The sequence below is a fragment of the Lepus europaeus genome, chromosome 19 (genome assembly GCF_033115175.1).
Source record: "Lepus europaeus isolate LE1 chromosome 19, mLepTim1.pri, whole genome shotgun sequence".
Taxonomy (NCBI): domain Eukaryota; kingdom Metazoa; phylum Chordata; class Mammalia; order Lagomorpha; family Leporidae; genus Lepus; species Lepus europaeus.
Window position 1 is genome coordinate 71,287,236 of NC_084845.1, and position 18,298 is coordinate 71,305,533.

Genomic DNA, 18,298 nt, shown 5'->3' on the forward strand with positions numbered 1-18,298 from the left:
GATTTGACCTTAAACTCAGCTACTAAGGGATCTTTTAAAATGTAAAGTGATTATAAAGATGGGACCACATCACGGTACCTAACATTCTAGCTTAGATTCTGTAAACACGGCAGAGATTTTGTCTTTCGGATTCAGTCCAGGATTTAGCCTCTCGGTGCTGTGGCGGGGCAACCAGGAGCGCCAGTCCCTGCCAGCTCCTTTGCACCTCCACCCCGCAAAGGGAGAGGCCCCAGCCCCCCATCTGACCCTTCCTGGCTGTCCCCACGAGAGCTCTTGTCAGGGCCCTGCCTGACCCCCATTGGCAGCGACTTGGTGGCCCACTGCTGTGGGAAGATGAGGGAGAGGAGTCCGAGTTCGTGACCAAGCGTGAGGGTGAGGGTGGGGGTGAAGTTTTATTTAAGTAAGAAGAGAAGCTCCAAAGGGCTGGTAGAAGGGATGAGCCACTGGGGTCTCGCAGTCTAGGGGTGTTGGTGTCCTCAACCCACAGTCTCCAAGGACAGTGCAGTGGTCACTCGGGCAGTGTTAATAGAGGCTCTTCTGGGCCGGCGCCGCAGCTCACTAGGCTAATCCTCCGCCTGCGGCACTGGCACACCGGGTTCTAGTCCCGGTCGGGGCGCTGGATTCTGTCCCAGTTGCCCCTCTTCCAGGCCAGCTCTCTGCTGTGGCCAGGGAGTGCAGTGGAGGATGGCCCAAGTGCTTGGGCCCTGCACCTGCATGGGAGACCAGGAGAAGCACCTGGCTCCTGGCTCCTGGCTTCGGATCAGCGTGGTGCGCCAGCCGCAGTGCACCAGCCGCAACGGCCACTGGAGGGTGAACCAACGGCAAAGGAAGACCTTTCTCTCTCTCTCTCTCTCTCTCACTGTCCACTCTGCCTGTCAAAAAAAAAAAAGAATAGAGGCTCCTCTGACTTGCTCCTGCCGACATCTCAATCTCATTGTCTGTTGGCAAATATTCGTGACGATGGCTTCCATCCTGTCCTCTTCAGTGCTGGCAGAGCTGTGGGTGGGGCCAGTCCTGGGCTCCCCCAGCTTTCGTCCCTGAGAGTGAGCCACTTGTCCCTGTCAGAAGGAGCCGGTTCGAGTTGCGTTGAGCCTTTGCTTGTTGGGGGACAGAGGTGCCTCCAGTGTGTGGCCGGCCCAGTGTCCTCTGGGACTGCCTCTTCCCTTTGTGAGCCTTGCCTTCGTCCCCTCCCTGCTCAGACCTGGCTGCAGGGACCCTCAGGCCGGGCCCACACACTGCCTCTGGTGCAGGGCAGGCCTGCTGGAAGGTTCCGTGCAGGCTTGGGGGAAGCACTGTGATGGCCGGGTTTGTGGCCTCCTCTGCGCTCCGGCCCCTCTGCACACCGCGCGCTCCTGCTCTGTGATGGCCGGGTTTGTGGCCTCCTCTGCGCTCCGGCCCCTCTGCACACCGCGCGCTCCTGCTCTGTGAGGGCCGGGTTTGTGGCCTCCTCTGCGCTCCAGCCCCCTCTGCACACCGCGCGCTCCTGCTCTGTGAGGGCCGGGTTTGTGGCCTCCTCTGCGCTCCGGCCCCTCTGCACACCGCGCGCTCCTGCTCTGGCTCGGGTGGATGCCCCTGGTGGCAGCAGTCGCCTGCCCTGGCATCTTGGGGAGGAGCAGGAGAAACAGCTGCCCAGGCCCTGGGCGCTCTGCGCAGCGCTGCCGACGCCCGGGGAGGTGAAAGCCTGTGTGCTCCAGCCTAGAGCCCCGTATGTCCCTCACTGGCCTGAGAGATACAGGCGGGTCTGGCCGCTGGTCGTGTTTCCTGCCTGGACTCCTGCACCACACCAGGGGTTTCGTCTCTAGAGGGGCCGTCATCAGGCTGCAGCAGATAGGCTGTGACCCTGCAGCGCCGGCATCCCATAGGAGCACTGGTTCAAGTCCCGGCTGCTCCACTTCCAGTCCAGCTCCCTGCTAATGGCCTGGGAAAGCGGTGAAAGATGGGCCAAGTGCTTGGGCCCTGCACCACGTGGCAGACCCAAATGGAATTCCAGACTCCTGGCACGGCCTAGCCGACAGATGGAAGACCTCCCCCTTCCCCGTCCCCTTCCTACTGTCTGTCTGTCTCCCTCTCTCTCTTTCTCCCTCCCTCTTTGTTAACTTTGCCTTTCAAATAATCTGTCTTTAAAAAAATCTATAGACTCCCGGGAACAGAGTGACAATTCAGATGTCACAAACACTAACGTGACAGTTCGCACAGATGCTGTGGAGAGGGACAGAACACTTAGAGTCCTTGCGCCTAAGTGGTCTCTGTGAAGCACTGGAGGCCTGCAGGCCAAGGTGAGGGGGTGATCCAGGCGGGAGGAGGCAGCGGTGGCCACCTGTGGAGGCTGTGCACGGGGGCGCCGTGTCCCACCCACGGTCGCCATGTGCACACGTGGGCTGCAGCTGTGTTCCACACAGAGGCCTCACGTGTTTGGGTGCTTTCCTGGTTCCTTTCTGGGCCAGCTAGGGAAGTCACGTGCTGGATCACTGCCCATCGCCTGCAGCCACTCCCCCCGCGGCCCGGCCTCCGCACAGCTGCCTGGCCTGCCTGGGAGAGGCTCTCCTTCCCAGTCGGTGGTGTGTCCTGGTCATGGGGGCGGGCAGAATGAGCTCAGGGCCCCGGCCCTGCTGTCCCCTCAGGTGTGGGAGCTCTGCCCCCAGCCTGCCCTGGGTTCCTGCTGTCTCCCGAGCCCAGCAGCTCACCTGACCCACAGACGGCCCGCTCACGCCAGCCCCTGGGCTGCGGACTGCTCAGCACTGCCCTCCACCGCCCTCTTGGTGGGTCCCTTTCCTGCCCTTGCAGCGCCCAACACACTGCGTCCTTCGTAAATGTTCGCCCTTGCTTCTTGGGGGGAGGGCGTGACGCGGGAGAGGCCGCTGGCCAAGCAGGTCTGGGAGCAGTGGTCTCACTGGGGCACCTGAGGGCTCAGCCAACGCTGGTCAGGGCAGCCGCACGCAACAGCGAGCTTGGTGATGTCCGGTCTCGAGAAACCGGTAGTGAAGCAGACAGAGCCGGTGTGCACTGGTTAGCTCAGACACACCGGAAGTTCCGTCGCTTGCTGCCATCAGGCGTAGCTGCCGTTGCGCGCTTTAATGCGCCCGCAGCCGGAGCCGCTCAGCGCGCAGTCCGCCTCCATCCGTTGCGCGGTTTAAGGCGCCCGCAGCCAGAGCCGCTCAGCGCGCAGTCCGCCTCCATCCGTTGCGCGGTTTAAGGCGCCCGCAGCCAGAGCCGCTCAGTGCGCAGTCCGCCTCCATCCGTTGCGCGGTTTAATGCGCCCGCAGCCGGAGCCAGTGCTTTTGTCATTGGGTTATCTGCCAACAGCTTTTTTTTTTTTTTTTTTTTAAGATTTATTTGTTTCTTTGAAAGAGGTATCTATAGAGATCTTCCACCTGCTGGTTCACTCCCCAAATGACTGTACCAACATGGTCTGGGCCAGGCTGAAGCTAGAGTCTGGAGCTTCATCCTGGTCTCCCACGTGGGTGCAGGGGCCCGAGAGCTCGGGCCGTGCTCCACTGCTTTCTCAGGCCCGTTAGCAGGGAGCTGGATTGGAAGAGGAACAGCCGGGACTCCAACCGGTGCCCATGTGCGATGCTGGCGTTGCCTAACCCACTGTGCCACAGCACTGGCCCCAGTGGCTGGCTTTGAGCTAAAGTGGCATTTGGGTTCAGAGAACCTGTGCTGTGGCTGTCCCTGGGCTCTGCGGGAACCTGGAGTTCTGAGAATCTTGGTGGTAAAAAGGGTCATTTAGACGTCTGCAGTAGCCCAGCCCCACTTCGGAGCCATGGCGAGTCCGTGGTTGTCCCGGCCCAGGGCCTGCGGTGGGAGGGGCGTGAGCCCCCCCCCCCCGGGCCCCTGCTGCACCCCAGCAAGGTGGTGGGAGGCCGGGGGTCCTCTCGCGCCAGGCCCTTTGTGTTCTGCTTCACCGTGACAGCGCTTAGCTTGGGGCTTCCTTAGACGACTTGCAGGGGCTCTCTGGCTCGGGCAGGACACCTGCAGTCCCAGGGCCCGGAGTCCTGTTGTCCTCCGAACAACTCCAGGGGAAGGAGTGAGTGACCCGAGAGACTTCACGTTTTTTCCTCTGATTCTTCCAGATCTTTGAGGAACTCACAGAATGCAAATGGCTTATAGTGGAAAAGAGGAGTGGCCCCTCCCCCAGCTGCCAGCCTCGCCCCCAGGCAAGGAAAGCCAGGTCCCTCCCTTGTACTTCCGGCAGGGTGCCTGGGGCAGGGGCTGCCCAGCGGGTGAGCAGCCCGTGGGCCCGGGCCACTGTTGCAGGGCCGAGGGCCACCCCTCCTGGAGGCTCCAGGGGAAAATCTCTTTCCTTGCCTTTTCCAGCTTGTAGAGGCCACCCGCATCCCTTGGCTCTTGACCCCTTCTGTCTTCAAAGCCAACGACCACCAGGTGAGTCCTCACGCTCCGGCCTCGCCTCTGGAGTGGCACTGGGCCCACCTGGGTAATCCAGGTCACAGCGCGTCACAGACGCTCACCCACCCCCACCTGTGTCCACAGCAGGGAGGCCCGCTGAGCCTCGTGGGCAAGGCCCCCGTCCACGTGAGGGAGACCCGCTGAGCCTCGTGGGCAAGGCCCCCGTCCACGTGAGGGAGGCCCGCTGAGTCTCGTGGGCAAGGCCCCCGTCCACGTGAGGGAGGCCCGCTGAGCCTCGTGGGCAAGGCCCCCGTCCAGGTGAGGGAGGCCCGCTGAGCCTCGTGGGCAAGGCCCCCGTCCACGTGAGGGAGGCCCGCTGAGCCTCGTGGGCAAGGCCCCTCGTGCGGAGAGCAGCACGCTCAGCAGGCCTGTGGCAGAGCAGCACTTCCCAGGGAGGAGGTCCTGACGGCACTGAGATGGACTCCCGAGTCAGAGCTGTGCGGTAGCTCTATTAGTAGGAAGCAGACATTTGAGAACATCCCTCACTGGTTCCTCGAACGAGGGCCAGGAGGTTCCGAGTTGTCTCTGCAGAGGGAGTGACGTCCCTGCATGGTGCCCAGCAGGGGGCGGTGCCCCAGCCCCAAGGGAAGAAGCTGCTCTTCCCGGGCCTGGGGGGCGCGGGGCAAAGTGAGCCGGGGCTGCCGCCTCGCCGTGCGCGGAGCTCGCTGCCTGGCGCTCGGCTGCACCTGGAATGAGCCGCTCAGTGTGAATACCACAGCATCGTTGTGGGCGCAGTGAGAAACCCTGGCCCCTGGGCCAGAACGGAGGCAGAGCTGACGTGCGCTCGTGGGGTCTGAAAGCCTTCGTGAGGGCAGGCTGAGTCTTCCCGCGTTCAGCCGCACCCCACCAAGGGAGCCCAGACTGGACCTGAACCGCTCACGCGTGTCTGAGTGTGTCAGGCCAGCGTGGAGACCGTGTGTGTGTGTCAGGCCAGCGTGGAGACCGTGTGTGTGTGTCAGGCCAGTGTGGAGACCGTGTGTGTGTCAGGCCAGTGTGGAGCTCCTGGGGGAGCGACGGGGCTCTCGTGCAGGGCAGGAGGTTGTGCCGAGTGGCGGGTGGCTGTCAGCTGCGCACAGGCAGCAGCGGCTCCCACGTGTGTGCGTGCAGGTGCCAGGCGGGCGTTCTGGCAGAGTTTGAACATGCGTGCAACCCAGTGACGTTGATGTGTGCACTTTGTCCTTGTCCGTTGTACTGGACGTTGGGCACATGTGGAGCCACGCCCAGGGTCCAGCCAAGCAGAGGGCAGGGAGGGGTGCTGCGCACAGCTGCCGCGTGTGCCCCCTGTTCCGCGTCTGTCCTGGCCCAGGGTGGTGTGGCCAGGGAGTGGCCAGCAGGACTCGTGGCTGTTCTTTGTGCAGAGGGGACGGTCACAGCCCATGCCCTGCCTGCTCCCTGGGGCCAGGCTGGACCGAGGTGTCCCAGCTGATAGGCGCAGACCGCTAGGGCCTCCCTTCGCAAGACCTCAAGCTGGAAACAGGGCTCTGGGTTCACGTGTGGCGTGGGCCCACCGAGGCCGTCCACTTCCATTCGTGTCACAAGACTGTGTTCAAACTGCAAAGGTTGCAGTTCACAAAATACTCTTGATTTTTTTCAGTCATTCGAAAAGAACTAAAAGAAGTCAATGGCTAGGAATCATTTAAAAAGCAACCTTGGCTCACAGCTATGCCAGCGTGGCCGTGGGTTTGGTCTGGGAGCCGTCGTGGGCTGTGCTTTGTTCTTTGGAAGAGTGGGTTTTCGAGGCCGGCGCTGTGGCGTAGTGGGTAAGCCGGCCGCCTGCAGTGCTGGCATCCCATAGGGGCGCCAATTCGAATACCAGCTGCTCCACTTCTGATCCAGCTCTCTGCTGTGTCCTGGGAAAGCAGTAGAAGATGGCCCAGGTCCTTGGGCCTCTGCACCCATGTGGGAGACCTGGAGGAAGCTCCTGGCTCCTGGCTTCGGATTGGCTCAGCTCTGGCCAATGCAGCTATGTGGGAAGTGAACCAGCGGATGGAAGACCTCTCTCTCTCTCTCTCTCTCTCTCTCTCTCTCTCTCTCTCTCTCTCTCTGCCTTTCAAAATAAAATCTAAAAAAAGAAACTCTGATAGGTATTAAAAAAAGTGAGTTTTCCAGCGCTCCAGGTTCTGAGGCGCAGCGGCTCCCGGCTGCGCCCATGGTTGCCTGGCTGTGCCCTTGCCTCTGTCTCAGCGTAGCTCTGGGTGCACAGTGTGGTTCTGTATGTAATTCGAGGGGTGGGCTGCAACCCCGGTGAAGACCTGTGCTTGGGGCAGCACAGGCGGGGACTCTCCGGGCCATCAGAGGCAGGGTCCCTCCTGCCCCAGGGCTGCCTCCTGAGCCATCTGACTCCGGTGGGCCCGGCTGTGGGATGCTCATGGGGTCGCCTGGAGCCCACCCAAGGTACTTTGGACAGGGTCCCTGGTGGAGTGGGGTGCCCGCACCGTGCGCTGCTCCTGGTCGTCTGCCGTCCCGGAGCCCTCCCGGCCGGCGCTTGCTCTTGTGACTTCCGGGTGCAGAGCTCCTCTGACGTCTGCCCTCCCGCGCGCGGCCTTGCACACGCAGTGGCCCTTACACTCACGTGGCCTCGCACACGCGCTCGTCCTCCTGACCGCCTGGGCAGCGCAGTTTGCTGCTGTTTATTTGTTAGCTCAGCTCTTTACTTTTTAAGGAATCAGAAATGCCGGCTCGGTGCGGTGTGCAGTGTCTGAGGTGGGTGGCGTCTCGGCTTCCGGAAAGCAGTGCGCTCACCCCCGCGCTCTGCCCAGCGGACGTCACTGTGGAGTGTCCCTCGGCTCCGGGGCTGCCTGCGCCGCGGCCCACGCGGCTGCTGATGGAGTCTGGCTTTCTCTCCCCAGGTGCTGCAGGGCGCCCAGCTGATAGCCGTGGCCTCTTCGGACCCCGCCGCAGCAGGAGTGGACGGGTCACCCCTGCAGGGCAGTGACATCCAGGTCCAGTATGTGCAGCTGGCACCTGTGAGCGACCACACGGCCACAGCCCAGGTGAGTCCACGGGGCCCCGCCCCTCTGCAGTCGCACACTGGCCCTTTCTGGGGGGAGGGAAGTTACCATGGAGAGCACCTGACCGGGCACAGGGCTGTGTGGGCACTGCTTTCTTTTATGAACCCCCGAAAACTAGATGAGAAGTTAGGTCCTGGCTCCAACCCCCACGTCAGGCGAACTGCTGAGGTTCTCCGCCTCGTGTGAGTGTTCGTCATACACAGGAGCGGAGTGGGTGTGGGGTCTACACTCGGGAGCGGAGTGGGTGTGGGGTCTACACTCGGGAGCGGAGTGGGTGTGGGGTCTACACTCGGGAGCGGAGTGGGTGTGGGGTCTACACTCGGGAGCAGAGTGGGTGTGGGGTCTACACTCGGGAGCGGAGTGGGTGTGGGCTTTCTCCCCTGCTCCTGGAGGCCAGCTGCAGGGCTCTCCTTGTCTCCCTTCCTGGAGGCCACGCGGCCACGCGGCCACGTACTCGACACGGCAGCCTGCGCCCGCTGAGGAGCTTCCCTGGTGTCTGGGGGTTCAGCACCCGTGCCCCCAGAGCGTCTGCCGCAGCGGGGCTTCCTCAGGGTGCCCTGGTCCCTGCTGCTGCCGTGTCGTGAGGGGCGGGGGGAGCCCCTCTTTGGGATCCCCCAGTGTGTGTCCTGGGGCCTCTCCCGCCAGCCTGGCCGCCACTTGGCCCCAGGTGGCGGGCCGTGTGGAGGACAGCGAGTTGTAGGTGAAGGTATCGCCCTGGTTCTGTGAGAACACCAGGCTTGGTCCCGAGAAGGCGGGGCCGCCTGGATGCAGGACAGGGCTCCCTGTGCGCTCAGTGACGGACGCACCCCTGCCCCATAACCAGGCAGGGCCGCCTGGATGCAGGACAGGGCCCCTGTGTGTGGAGTGACGGACGCACCCCTGCCCCATAACCAGGCAGGGCCGCCTGGATGCAGGACAGGGCCCCTGTGTGTGGAGTGACGGACGCACCCCTGCCCCATAACCAGGCAGGGCCGCCTGGATGCAGGACAGGGCCCCTGTGTGCGGAGTGATGGACGCACCCCTGCCCCATAACCAGGCAGGGCCGCCTGGATGCAGGACGGGGCCCCTGTGTGCGGAGTGACAGACGCACCCCTGCCCCATAACCAGGCAGGGCCGCCTGGATGAAGGACAGGGCTCCTGTGTGCTCAGTGACAAACGCACCCCTGCCCCATAACCAGGCAGGGCCGCCTGGATGCAGGACAGGGCCCCTGTGTGCGGAGTGATGGACGCACCCCTGCCCCATAACCAGGCAGGGCCGCCTGGATGCAGGACGGGGCCCCTGTGCGCTCAGTGACGGACGCACCCCTGCCCCATAACCAGGCAGGGCCGCCTGGATGCAGGACGGGGCCCCTGTGCGCTCAGTGACGGACGCACCCCTGCCCCATAACCAGGCAGGTGGAAGGCCCTGCTCGCAAGCTGGAGTTCCTGTCACTGCCTTTGCTGGGGTTGAGAGAGGATACGTTGGTCACATGGGGCTCTGTCTGCACCGATCATGGGCGGAGCCGTGCACTTCTGGCCTGCCCTCCAGTGTGTTACCACTGGCCCCGGGTCTGCTGTCCCTTCTTGCTATGGGCATGGCGCTGGTGTCTGCCGTAGGTCGCTGTGGCCAACCCTCCATACTGAGCCCTGAAGGCCAGATTTCCCAGCAAGACCACTGGCCGCGGACCTGACCTGGGAGGCGGGTGTTGCGCTGTGGGTTCTCAGCACAGCCGGGTAGGTGGCCGAGGTGCCCACAGCCCTCTGTGGTGGTGTCAGCGCTCGGTCTGGCACTCCTGTCTTGTCTGGCTGGCCAGCGTGAGAACAGTATGTCCTCGTGCCGGCCAGGCCGCCTGCACCCAGCATACACCCAAGCACTCTCTGGGCACCATGGTCACTGCCCGTCCTGCCCTGGGGGCATTTGGTTTTCCTGAGGTAGCTGATCCCCCCCTGGAGAGACACGGGTGTGGGGGGGGGGGCTGTGAAGAGGGACGCGTTAAGTGGGTGGGGGCGGGGCTCTCGGAACAGCTCTTGATGTGGAGTGGAACTTGGCCTGTGCACGAAGAGCTGGGGAGGCCCACCACGCCCCGTGCTGGCCACCCACTCGCCTGCAGGCCAGCCCTCCGTCCTGTGCTGCCTTTGCTGGGAGCTGCGTGGGTCATCTTCCTGGACCTGTTTCGGGTCATTTTACAGACGTCAGAACAGGCCAGAGCTGTGGCTCTGTGCAGCCGTAGCTCCCTGTGGGCCTGCTTGTCTCCTGTGTGCCGTGTGTCATAGCAGGGAGGGAAGAGGACCGGGGTGGGGGTGCTGTCGCTGCACACAGGTGTGTAGGCCATGAGAAGTGACTGAGATAGTTTGGGTCTGCAGATGCGGTGCCCGGGGTCTGCGTGAGGCCCCCGGGAGTCTCCAGGCCTGCTCACATTCATTGTTAGCACCAAGTCAGCACTGAACGCCCCTGGGAGGCTGCTGCGAGGCTCCTGGCGCCGGGAAGATGGGGCCCCTTAGGAAGAAGGCAGGCGGCCCTGCCAGCCGGTGCTTCCGGCCTGGTGTCTGGGGCTACAGCAGCTGCTCCACGCTCTGCTCGCAATCCCACAGGCGTCTCAGCCGGCATCCAGGGGCCGTGGGCCTCGCCGGCCCCAGCTCAGCCTCTGCTGAGCCCTGAGCTGCTGGGTCCTCTGCTGCCTCCTCCAGGTTCCTGGGGAGGGGCCGGAAGTTCCGTTTTACATCCTTGTCCTCAACCTGTAGCCAGCCTGCACTGGGGGCCTGCGCGGCTCCCAACCCCTCCACCTCCTGAACCCATTTGGCCTTTCACAAAGCTGTGGGGGTCTCTCCCTTGGGGGGCACAGGCTTCTCCCTGCTCCTGCTCCAGCCCAGCCATGTGCGTGGCACCTGCCTGGCTGTCACTGGGCCTCTGTCTTCAGCCCTGGACTGAAGCGAGGGTTGCGCGCTGCCCTCTGCCCTCTGCCCCCTGGTGGGCTCTGGCGGGCTCTGTGCGCCACGCCCTCGCCGTCTGCTGTCTCAGGGTCCCGTCCTCCATTCGGGGCCGGTGCTGGCTGGTGGGGATCTGTGACTGTTGCTTGGCCTGTGTGCATTGACAGTGACGTTAGGGTCTCCGAGGGAGCTCAGTGGCCCCCACAGTGCCCTTTAGGGACATGGAGCAGTACCTGGAACCCTCCTGCGGCTGCTTCCCCAGTGCATCCTGGGCGGGGGCAGCCAGGCTGTCCCAAGTTCACGCGTGGGCGTGTCAGAGCAACCTGGGGTGCATGCTGTGTGGACGCGGCCGGCTGTTTCACAGCTGAGCGGCCTGCAAGTGCCCCGTGGGTGTCAGCGCGTGCTCTGTGTGAGGCGGCCGCGTGGACGCGGCCTGGGTGTGCCCCGTGGGTGTCAGCACGTGCTCTCTGTGAGGCGGCCGCGTGGACGCGGCCTGGGTGTGCCCCGTGGGTTGTCAGCACGTGCTGTGTTTGGCGGCCGCGTGGACGCGGCCTGGGTGTGCCCCGTGGGTTGCAGCACGTGCTCTGTGTGAGGCGGCCACGTGGACGCGGCCTGGGTGTGCCCCGTGGGTTGCAGCACGTGCTCTGTGTGAGGCGGCCGAGTGGACGCGGCCTGGGTGTGCCCCGTGGGTTGCAGCACGTGCTCTGTGTGAGGCGGCCGCGTGGACGCGGCCTGGGTGTGCCCCGTGGGTTGTCAGCACGTGCTGTGTGTGAGGCGGCCGCGTGGACGCGGCCTGGGTGTGCCCCGTGGGTTGTCAGCACGTGCTCTGTGTGAGGCGGCCACGTGGACGCGGCCTGGTGTGCCCCGTGGGTTGCAGCACGTGCTCTGTGTGAGGCGGCCACGTGGACGCGGCCTGGGTGTGCCCCGTGGGTTGCAGCACGTGCTCTGTGTGAGGCGGCCCCGTGGACGCGGCCTGGGTGTGCCCCGTGGGTTGCAGCACGTGCTCTGTGTGAGGCGGCCCCGTGGACGCGGCCTGGGTGTGCCCCGTGGGTTGTCAGCACGTGCTCTGTGTGAGGCAGCCCCATGGACGCGGCCTGGTGTGCCCCGTGGGTTGCAGCACGTGCTCTGTGTGAGGCAGCCGCGTGGACGCGGCCTGGTGTGCCCCGTGGGTTGCAGCGCGTGCTCTGTGTGAGGCGGCCACGTGGACGCGGCCTGGTGTGCCCCGTGGGTTGCAGCGCGTGCTCTGTGTGAGGCGGCCGCGTGGACGCGGCCTGGTGTGCCCCGTGGGTTGCAGCGCGTGCTCTGTGTGAGGCGGCCGCGTGGACGCGGCCTGGGTGTGCCCCGTGGGTTGTCAGCGCGTGCTCTGTGTGAGGCGGCCGCGTGGACGCGGCCTGGTGTGCCCCGTGGGTTGTCAGCACGTGCTGTGTGAGGCGGCCGCGTGGACGCGGCCTGGGTGTGCCCCGTGGGTTGTCAGCACGTGCTGTGTGAGGCGGCCGCGTGGACGCGGCCTGGGTGTGCCCCGTGGGTGTCAGCGCGTGCTCTGTGTGAGGCGGCCGCGTGGACGCGGCCTGGGTGTGCCCCGTGGGTTGTCAGCACGTGCTCTGTGTGAGGCGGCCGCGTGGACGCGGCCTGGGTGTGCCCCGTGTGTGTCAGCGCGTGCTCTGTGTGAGGCGGCCGCGTGGACGCGGCCTGGGTGTGCCCCGTGGGTTGCAGCACGTGCTCTGTGTGAGGCGGCCACGTGGACGCGGCCTGGGTGTGCCCCGTGGGTTGCAGCACGTGCTCTGTGTGAGGTGGCCATGTGGACGCGGCCTGGGTGTGCCCCGTGGGTTGCAGCACGTGCTCTGTGTGAGGCGGCCCCGTGGACGCGGCCTGGGTGTGCCCCGTGGGTTGTCAGCACGTGCTCTGTGTGAGGCAGCCCCGTGGACGCGGCCTGGGTGTGCCCCGTGGATTGTCAGCATTTGCTCTGTGTGAGGCGGCCGCGTGGACGTGGCCTGGGTGTGCCCCGTGAGTTGCAGCACGTGCTCTGTGTGAGGCGGCCGCGTGGACGCGGCCTGGTGTGCCCCATGGGTTGCAGCACGTGCTCTGTGTGAGGCAGCCGCGTGGACGCGGCCTGGTGTGCCCCGTGGGTTGCAGCGCGTGCTCTGTGTGAGGCGGCCACGTGGACGCGGCCTGGTGTGCCCCGTGGGTTGCAGCGCGTGCTCTGTGTGAGGCGGCCACGTGGACGCGGCCTGGTGTGCCCCGTGGGTTGCAGCGCGTGCTCTGTGTGAGGCGGCCGCGTGGACGCGGCCTGGTGTGCCCCGTGGGTTGCAGCGCGTGCTCTGTGTGAGGCGGCCGCGTGGACGCGGCCTGGGTGTGCCCCGTGGGTTGTCAGCGCGTGCTCTGTGTGAGGCGGCCGCGTGGACGCGGCCTGGTGTGCCCCGTGGGTTGTCAGCACGTGCTGTGTGAGGCGGCCGCGTGGACGCGGCCTGGGTGTGCCCCGTGGGTTGTCAGCACGTGCTGTGTGAGGCGGCCGCGTGGACGCGGCCTGGGTGTGCCCCGTGGGTGTCAGCGCGTGCTCTGTGTGAGGCGGCCGCGTGGACGCGGCCTGGGTGTGCCCCGTGGGTTGTCAGCACGTGCTGTGTGAGGCGGCCGCGTGGACGCGGCCTGGGTGTGCCCCGTGGGTGTCAGCGCGTGCTCTGTGTGAGGCGGCCGCGTGGACGCGGCCTGGCTGTGCCCCGTGGTTGTCAGCACGTGCTCTGTGTGAGGCGGCCACGTGGACGCGGCCTGGGTGTGCCCCGTGGGTTGCAGCGCGTGCTCTGTGTGAGGCGGCCGCGTGGACGCGGCCTGGTGTGCCCCGTGGGTTGCAGCGCGTGCTCTGTGTGAGGCGGCCACGTGGACGCGGCCTGGTGTGCCCCGTGGGTTGTCAGCGCGTGCTCTGTGTGAGGCGGCCACGTGGACGCGGCCTGGTGTGCCCCGTGGGTTGTCAGCACGTGCTCTGTGTGAGGCGGCCACGTGGACGCGGCCTGGGTGTGCCCCGTGGGTTGCAGCACGTGCTGTGTGAGGCGGCCGCGTGGACGCGGCCTGGTGTACCCGTGCGTATTTCTTGAGAAACACCTTTCTCCCTCTTGCAGACGGCTGAGACCCTGCAGCCCGAAATGCAGCTTGAACACGGAGCCATCCAGATCCAGTGAGGCGGGCTGCGCCCGTGGCCCGTGGCCCGGTCCCCTCCCTGTCCTCGGCTTCGCGGCGGCGCCTGCCTCAGTCCCGCTGCGTGTGTGCGGAAGTCGCCCCCTCCGGGGCAGGCGCCCTGACAACCACGGACGACCCCGCCGTCCCCTGCGAGGGCCCCTCGTGCTGTGTCCGGAGGAGGCCTCGCGTGCTCTCAGATCCCGAGAACTAGGATATTTTTCTGTTTCAACGGCTTTTTTTAATTTGCTATGGTGTTTATAACAAAAAAGAAAACTGAAAAAAAAAGACGGGTGGAGCAGCAGGCTTCCGCCGCGTGCTCTGTTCAGTGTGCGGGAAGTAGGTGTCGGCAAGGCGCGGGTGATGGACGGGACGCCGCTCACCGACTGCTCTGGGGCCTCGCTCCCAGCACTGCAAGGATGCGTTTCTCATGAAATAAATGTATTTATGACCACAGACGCTCTCGTGCCGTCTCTTCTGGGACGCTTCCGTTGCTGGGCTGGGCGGGCAGGCGGCCTCCAGGGCTGCTCAGCCACTGGCAGCTTGGGGGCTCCCTGCCCTGCGGCCCCAGTCCCTGTGTGCTCCGCTGGTGGGCACCAGCGCCCCAGGGCCGGCTGGGGAAGTCGCTGTGGGAGTCTCGCTTGGTCAAAGCTGGCTGCTGGCGGGAGAGCCCCCCAGCGGGAGGAGGCACGGGCCCCCTCTCTCCCCCTCCCTCTCTCTCCCCCTTTCTCCCTCTCTCCCCCACCCCCTTTCTCCCTCTCCCCCCTTTCTCCCTCTCCCCCCTTTCTCCCACCCCCCTTTCTCCCTCCCTCCCCCCTCTCCCCCTTTTTCTCTCTCCCCCTCTGTGTGTCCCCACACATGTGCACACACACGTGCACACACAGGCACACCCTCTGGGTGCCCCATGCACCAGCGCTGCCAGGAGGCTCTGAGGCTGCAGCTCCTCTTGGGTGCGCTCGGCACGCAGCGCCCAGCCTCCACGGGCCGTGGCCACCTCCGTGCCTCCCCAGCCTCATTCTCCACAGCCCGGCCTCAGGCGCACCGGGGGCGGGGCCTGTGGGTGCAGCCCAGAGCTCTGGGGAGTGTGTTCGAGCTTGGAGTGGCCACAAGGGGGAGGAGCCCCACGGAAGTCCAGGCCACAGCCTGAGCTTGTGCCGTGCGCATGGCGTCGTCCCCAGGGCATGGGCTCTGGTGGTGTGCATACCCCTGGGACTTATTATTTTATTATTATTTTAAATATTTATTTATTTGAGGCCGGTGCTGCAGCTCACTAGGCTAATCCTCCACCTGTGACACTGGCACACCGGATTCTAGTCCTGGTCGGGGCACTGGATTCTGTCCCAGTTGCTGCTCTTCCAGTCCAGCTCTCTGCCGTGGCCCGGGAAGGCAGTGGAGGATGGCCCAAGTGCTTGGGCCCTGCACCCGCATGGGAGATCAGGAGAAGCACCTGGCTCCTGGCTTCAGATTGGCGCAGCACGCCGGCCGTAGTGGCCATTTGAGGGGTGAACCAATGGAAAAAGGAAGATCTTTCTCTCTCTCTCTCTCTCACTAACTCTGCCTGTCAAAAAAAAAAAAAAAAAAAGATTGATTTATAAAAGATCTTCCATGCGCTGGTTCATGCCCCAGGTGGCTGCAGTGGCCAGGGCCGAGCCAGGCTGAAGGCAGGAGCTTCCCCCGGGTCTCCCACGTGGGCGCAGGAGCCCGAGCACCTGGGCCGTCTTCCACTGCTTTCCCAGGCCCTTACCAGGGTGCTGGATCGGAAGTGGAGCAGCTGAGACTGGAATACGGGGTGTTAGCCTCATAGGCGGCCACTTCGCCTGCTGCGCACCGGGGCCAGAGCCGATTCAGAGACGCTGCCCTGCGGTGCCAGGTGGAGAGCCGTTTTCCCGAGCAGCGGGGAAGGTTCCAGCTCCGGCTCTGGCCGGGCCTTGGGCAGATGCCCCACAGGCGCTCAGAGCCCCCGCCCTGTGACTGTGCTGACGGGGTCGGGCTGCTGGTTCCCAGCCCCCAGTGTCGACGCCTCCATGCCATTTCGTCCCGTCCAGAGCCGAGAACGTCAGGGTTGAGGGCAGCGACTGGAAACTGCCCTAGACAGGCCTAGGGTCTCCCCAGACGCCACCTCCCTTCCCCACCAACAGGACGCGAGCCGTTGGGTTTGGTGGGAAGTGTGGTGGGGCTTGCGGTCTCTTCCAGCAGAGTTCAGCTGCTGTCCACCGTCCTGGGTAGAATCAGCTTCCAGAAGATCCTGACCTCTGGGTGCCCCAGCCAGGCTTCTTCTGGTCCTCGCCCTGTTTGCCGGAGGCTCATCTGGTGCTATGGACAGGCCGGCTGCAGCCCCTGAGCCCCAGGGCGCTTCCTGGGCTCTCGAGTCTCTGCAGCCCGGGGCCCCGGGAGAATCCAGCCAGTCTCAACGCAGAGCGATTCTACCCGCACCGGGAGGCAGTGGCTGAAGTCTGGAGCCCCCGGGTGTGCGTTGGGTGGAGGCAGGAGCCTGGGCTCAGTGCCAGAGTGGACAGAGGAGAGGGCGGTGGGTGGGGGCTGCCCAGGTCAGAGACCTCAGCCGTAAAACGGGCTCCGGCCTCAGCGGGCCTCGCGTGGAGACTCTTGGGGAGCCTTGGACGTGCTGGGACCGCACCGCGGACCTCGAGCTGGCGTGGGGGGCCTCCTGGTGCGGGTGTATGAAGTTCAGCCCAGGCCTTGTGTGTAAAACAGGACTCCTTGTTTAGAAAAAGAGCGGGCGAGTGCAGGAGGTTTCGGATCCCGGGAAGTGGTTTCTCTGGAGCGCCCCGGGCGGGAGCAGAGGGGTCCGGTCCCCTCGGGGCAGGGCCCCAGCACACGGTGCCACCTGCGTCGTGTGGCAGAGCTTGGGGAGCAGAGGGTGCAGCGAAGTGCTGCCGAGAGCAGGCAGGGAGTATCGTAGCCGGGGCCTGGGAAGCTGAGGGGCGGGGTGGGGTGTCCTGGTTCTGGGAGCCTCCAGCCGGGGCCACGGGGAACCCCTCTTCCCTCTACAGCACCTGACTGAGAGGTCCCCAGCCTCTGCCACACAGGTTCATGGGAAATGAAGGTGGTGATCGGTTTGTTACGGTGCAAAATGTCTCCGATCTGTGCAGTTTTCATAACGCGGGTTTTCCGTGAACCCTGCGAAGACCTCACGTGCAGATTTCTAAGTTTTGCGCAAAAACAAGGACTCGCCCTTGAATCCCGCTTTTCCGCAGACTTCCAGACGGGCCGCGCACCTCGGCGGCTCGCATAGCGGGACGTGGGTCCCAAGGACTGGGTGCTGCAGCCTGCCCTGTGTTGTCCCTGCCCTGGGTACTGGCGTGTGCCCTGGCTTGCCCATGCTCCTGCACGTGCCAGTTCCTCTGTTCCAGGGAGAGGCTTGGGTATGCACCTGAGCCAGTCCCTCCTGGCACCGGGCCTGGCCACGACTGTACCTGGGGAGCCTGGGGAGCCCCAGGCTGCACTGTCTCCCCTGCAGGTGCCGTGGGAAATGACTTTACTCTAAGAACGCCTGGCTGGGCTCGAGACCCAGGGGTGCCTCCATCGGCCGGGAGTTAACATCTCTGAGCCCCTCTGTAAGTTGGGGGTGATGACACCGGCGCCCCAGGCTCTTGGGAAGGATGCGTGTGATTGTGTGTGGGTTGAGCTGTGTACCTCAGAGGCTCAGGATCCAGTCCCCGGACCTGTACAGGTGTCAGTCAGGATGAGGTCGCCTTGGACCCAGTGGCTGGCGCTCTTTGGAGAGACGCGTAGACACCACAGAGGGGAGGCTCCGTGAAGACAGAGCCAGGCCTGGAGGGAGGCGGCCACGGAGAAGGGACTCCTGGAGCCACCGGGAGCTGGAGGAGGCAGGACGGTTCCTGCCCTGGAGCCCCGGGGTGGGGATGCCATTCTGCCTGTGCCTTGGTTCAGGATTGCAGGGCCCAGCGCTGTGGAAGGAAGCATTTGTGTTGTGTGAAGCCCGTGGCTGGTGGCTGTAGCCGTGGCTGGTGGCTGTAGCAGTGGCTGGTGGCTGTAGCCGTGGCTGGTGGCTGTAGCCGTGGCTGGAGGCTGTAGCCGTGGCTGGTGGCTGTAGCTGTGGTTGGTGGCTGTAGCCGTGGCTGGTGGCTGTAGCCGTGGCTGGAGGCTGTAGCCGTGGCTGGTGGCTGTAGCCATGGTTGGTGGCTGTAGCTGTGGCTGGAGGCTGTAGCCATGGTTGGTGGCTGTAGCTGTGGCTGGAGGCTGTAGCCATGGCTGGTGGCTGTAGCTGTGGCTGGAGGCTGTAGCCATGGTTGGTGGCTGTAGCTGTGGCTGGAGGCTGTAGCCATGGTTGGTGGCTGTAGCTGTGGCTGGAGGCTGTAGCCATGGTTGGTGGCTGTAGCTGTGGTTGGCTGTAGCCGTGGCTGGTGGCTGTAGCCGTGGCTGGTGGCTGTAGCCGTGGCTGGTGGCTGTAGCTGTGGCTGGAGGCTGTAGCATGGTTGGTGGCTGTAGCTGTGGTTGGCTGTAGCCGTGGCTGGTGGCTGTAGCCGTGGCTGGTGGCTGTAGCTGTGGCTGGAGGCTGTAGCCATGGTTGGTGGCTGTAGCTGTGGTTGGCTGTAGCCATGGCTGGTGGCTGTAGCCGTGGCTGGTGGCTGTAGCTGTGGCTGGAGGCTGTAGCCATGGTTGGTGGCTGTAGCCATGGCTGGTGGCTGTAGCTGTGGCTGGAGGCTGTAGCCATGGTTGGTGGCTGTAGCTGTGGTTGGCTGTAGCCGTGGCTGGTGGCTGTAGCCGTGGCTGGTGGCTGTAGCTGTGGCTGGAGGCTGTAGCTGTGGCTGGAGGCTGTAGCTGTG

The 18,298-nt window shown here is 64.8% G+C and overlaps 1 protein-coding gene across 10 annotated transcripts in view; it reads left to right on the top strand.

Moving 5' to 3' along the window:
• BANP (BTG3 associated nuclear protein) overlaps positions 1 to 13,939 on the top strand; it is a 111,992-nt gene extending 98,053 nt beyond the window's left edge. For 4 of the 10 annotated variants that reach the window (XM_062176911.1, XM_062176912.1, XM_062176915.1 and 1 more), the window contains 4 exons: positions 4,074 to 4,157; positions 4,318 to 4,383; positions 7,257 to 7,400; positions 13,436 to 13,939. In XM_062176911.1, the coding sequence (XP_062032895.1) occupies positions 4,074 to 4,157; positions 4,318 to 4,383; positions 7,257 to 7,400; positions 13,436 to 13,495 (354 nt within the window). In that variant the 3' untranslated portion in view covers positions 13,496 to 13,939. The remainder of the gene's footprint in view (positions 1 to 4,073; positions 4,158 to 4,317; positions 4,384 to 7,256; positions 7,401 to 13,435) is intronic. The other 6 variants (XM_062176913.1, XM_062176914.1, XM_062176920.1 and 3 more) reach the window with 2 other exon arrangements.
• Positions 13,940 to 18,298: the final 4,359 nt, after the last annotated feature.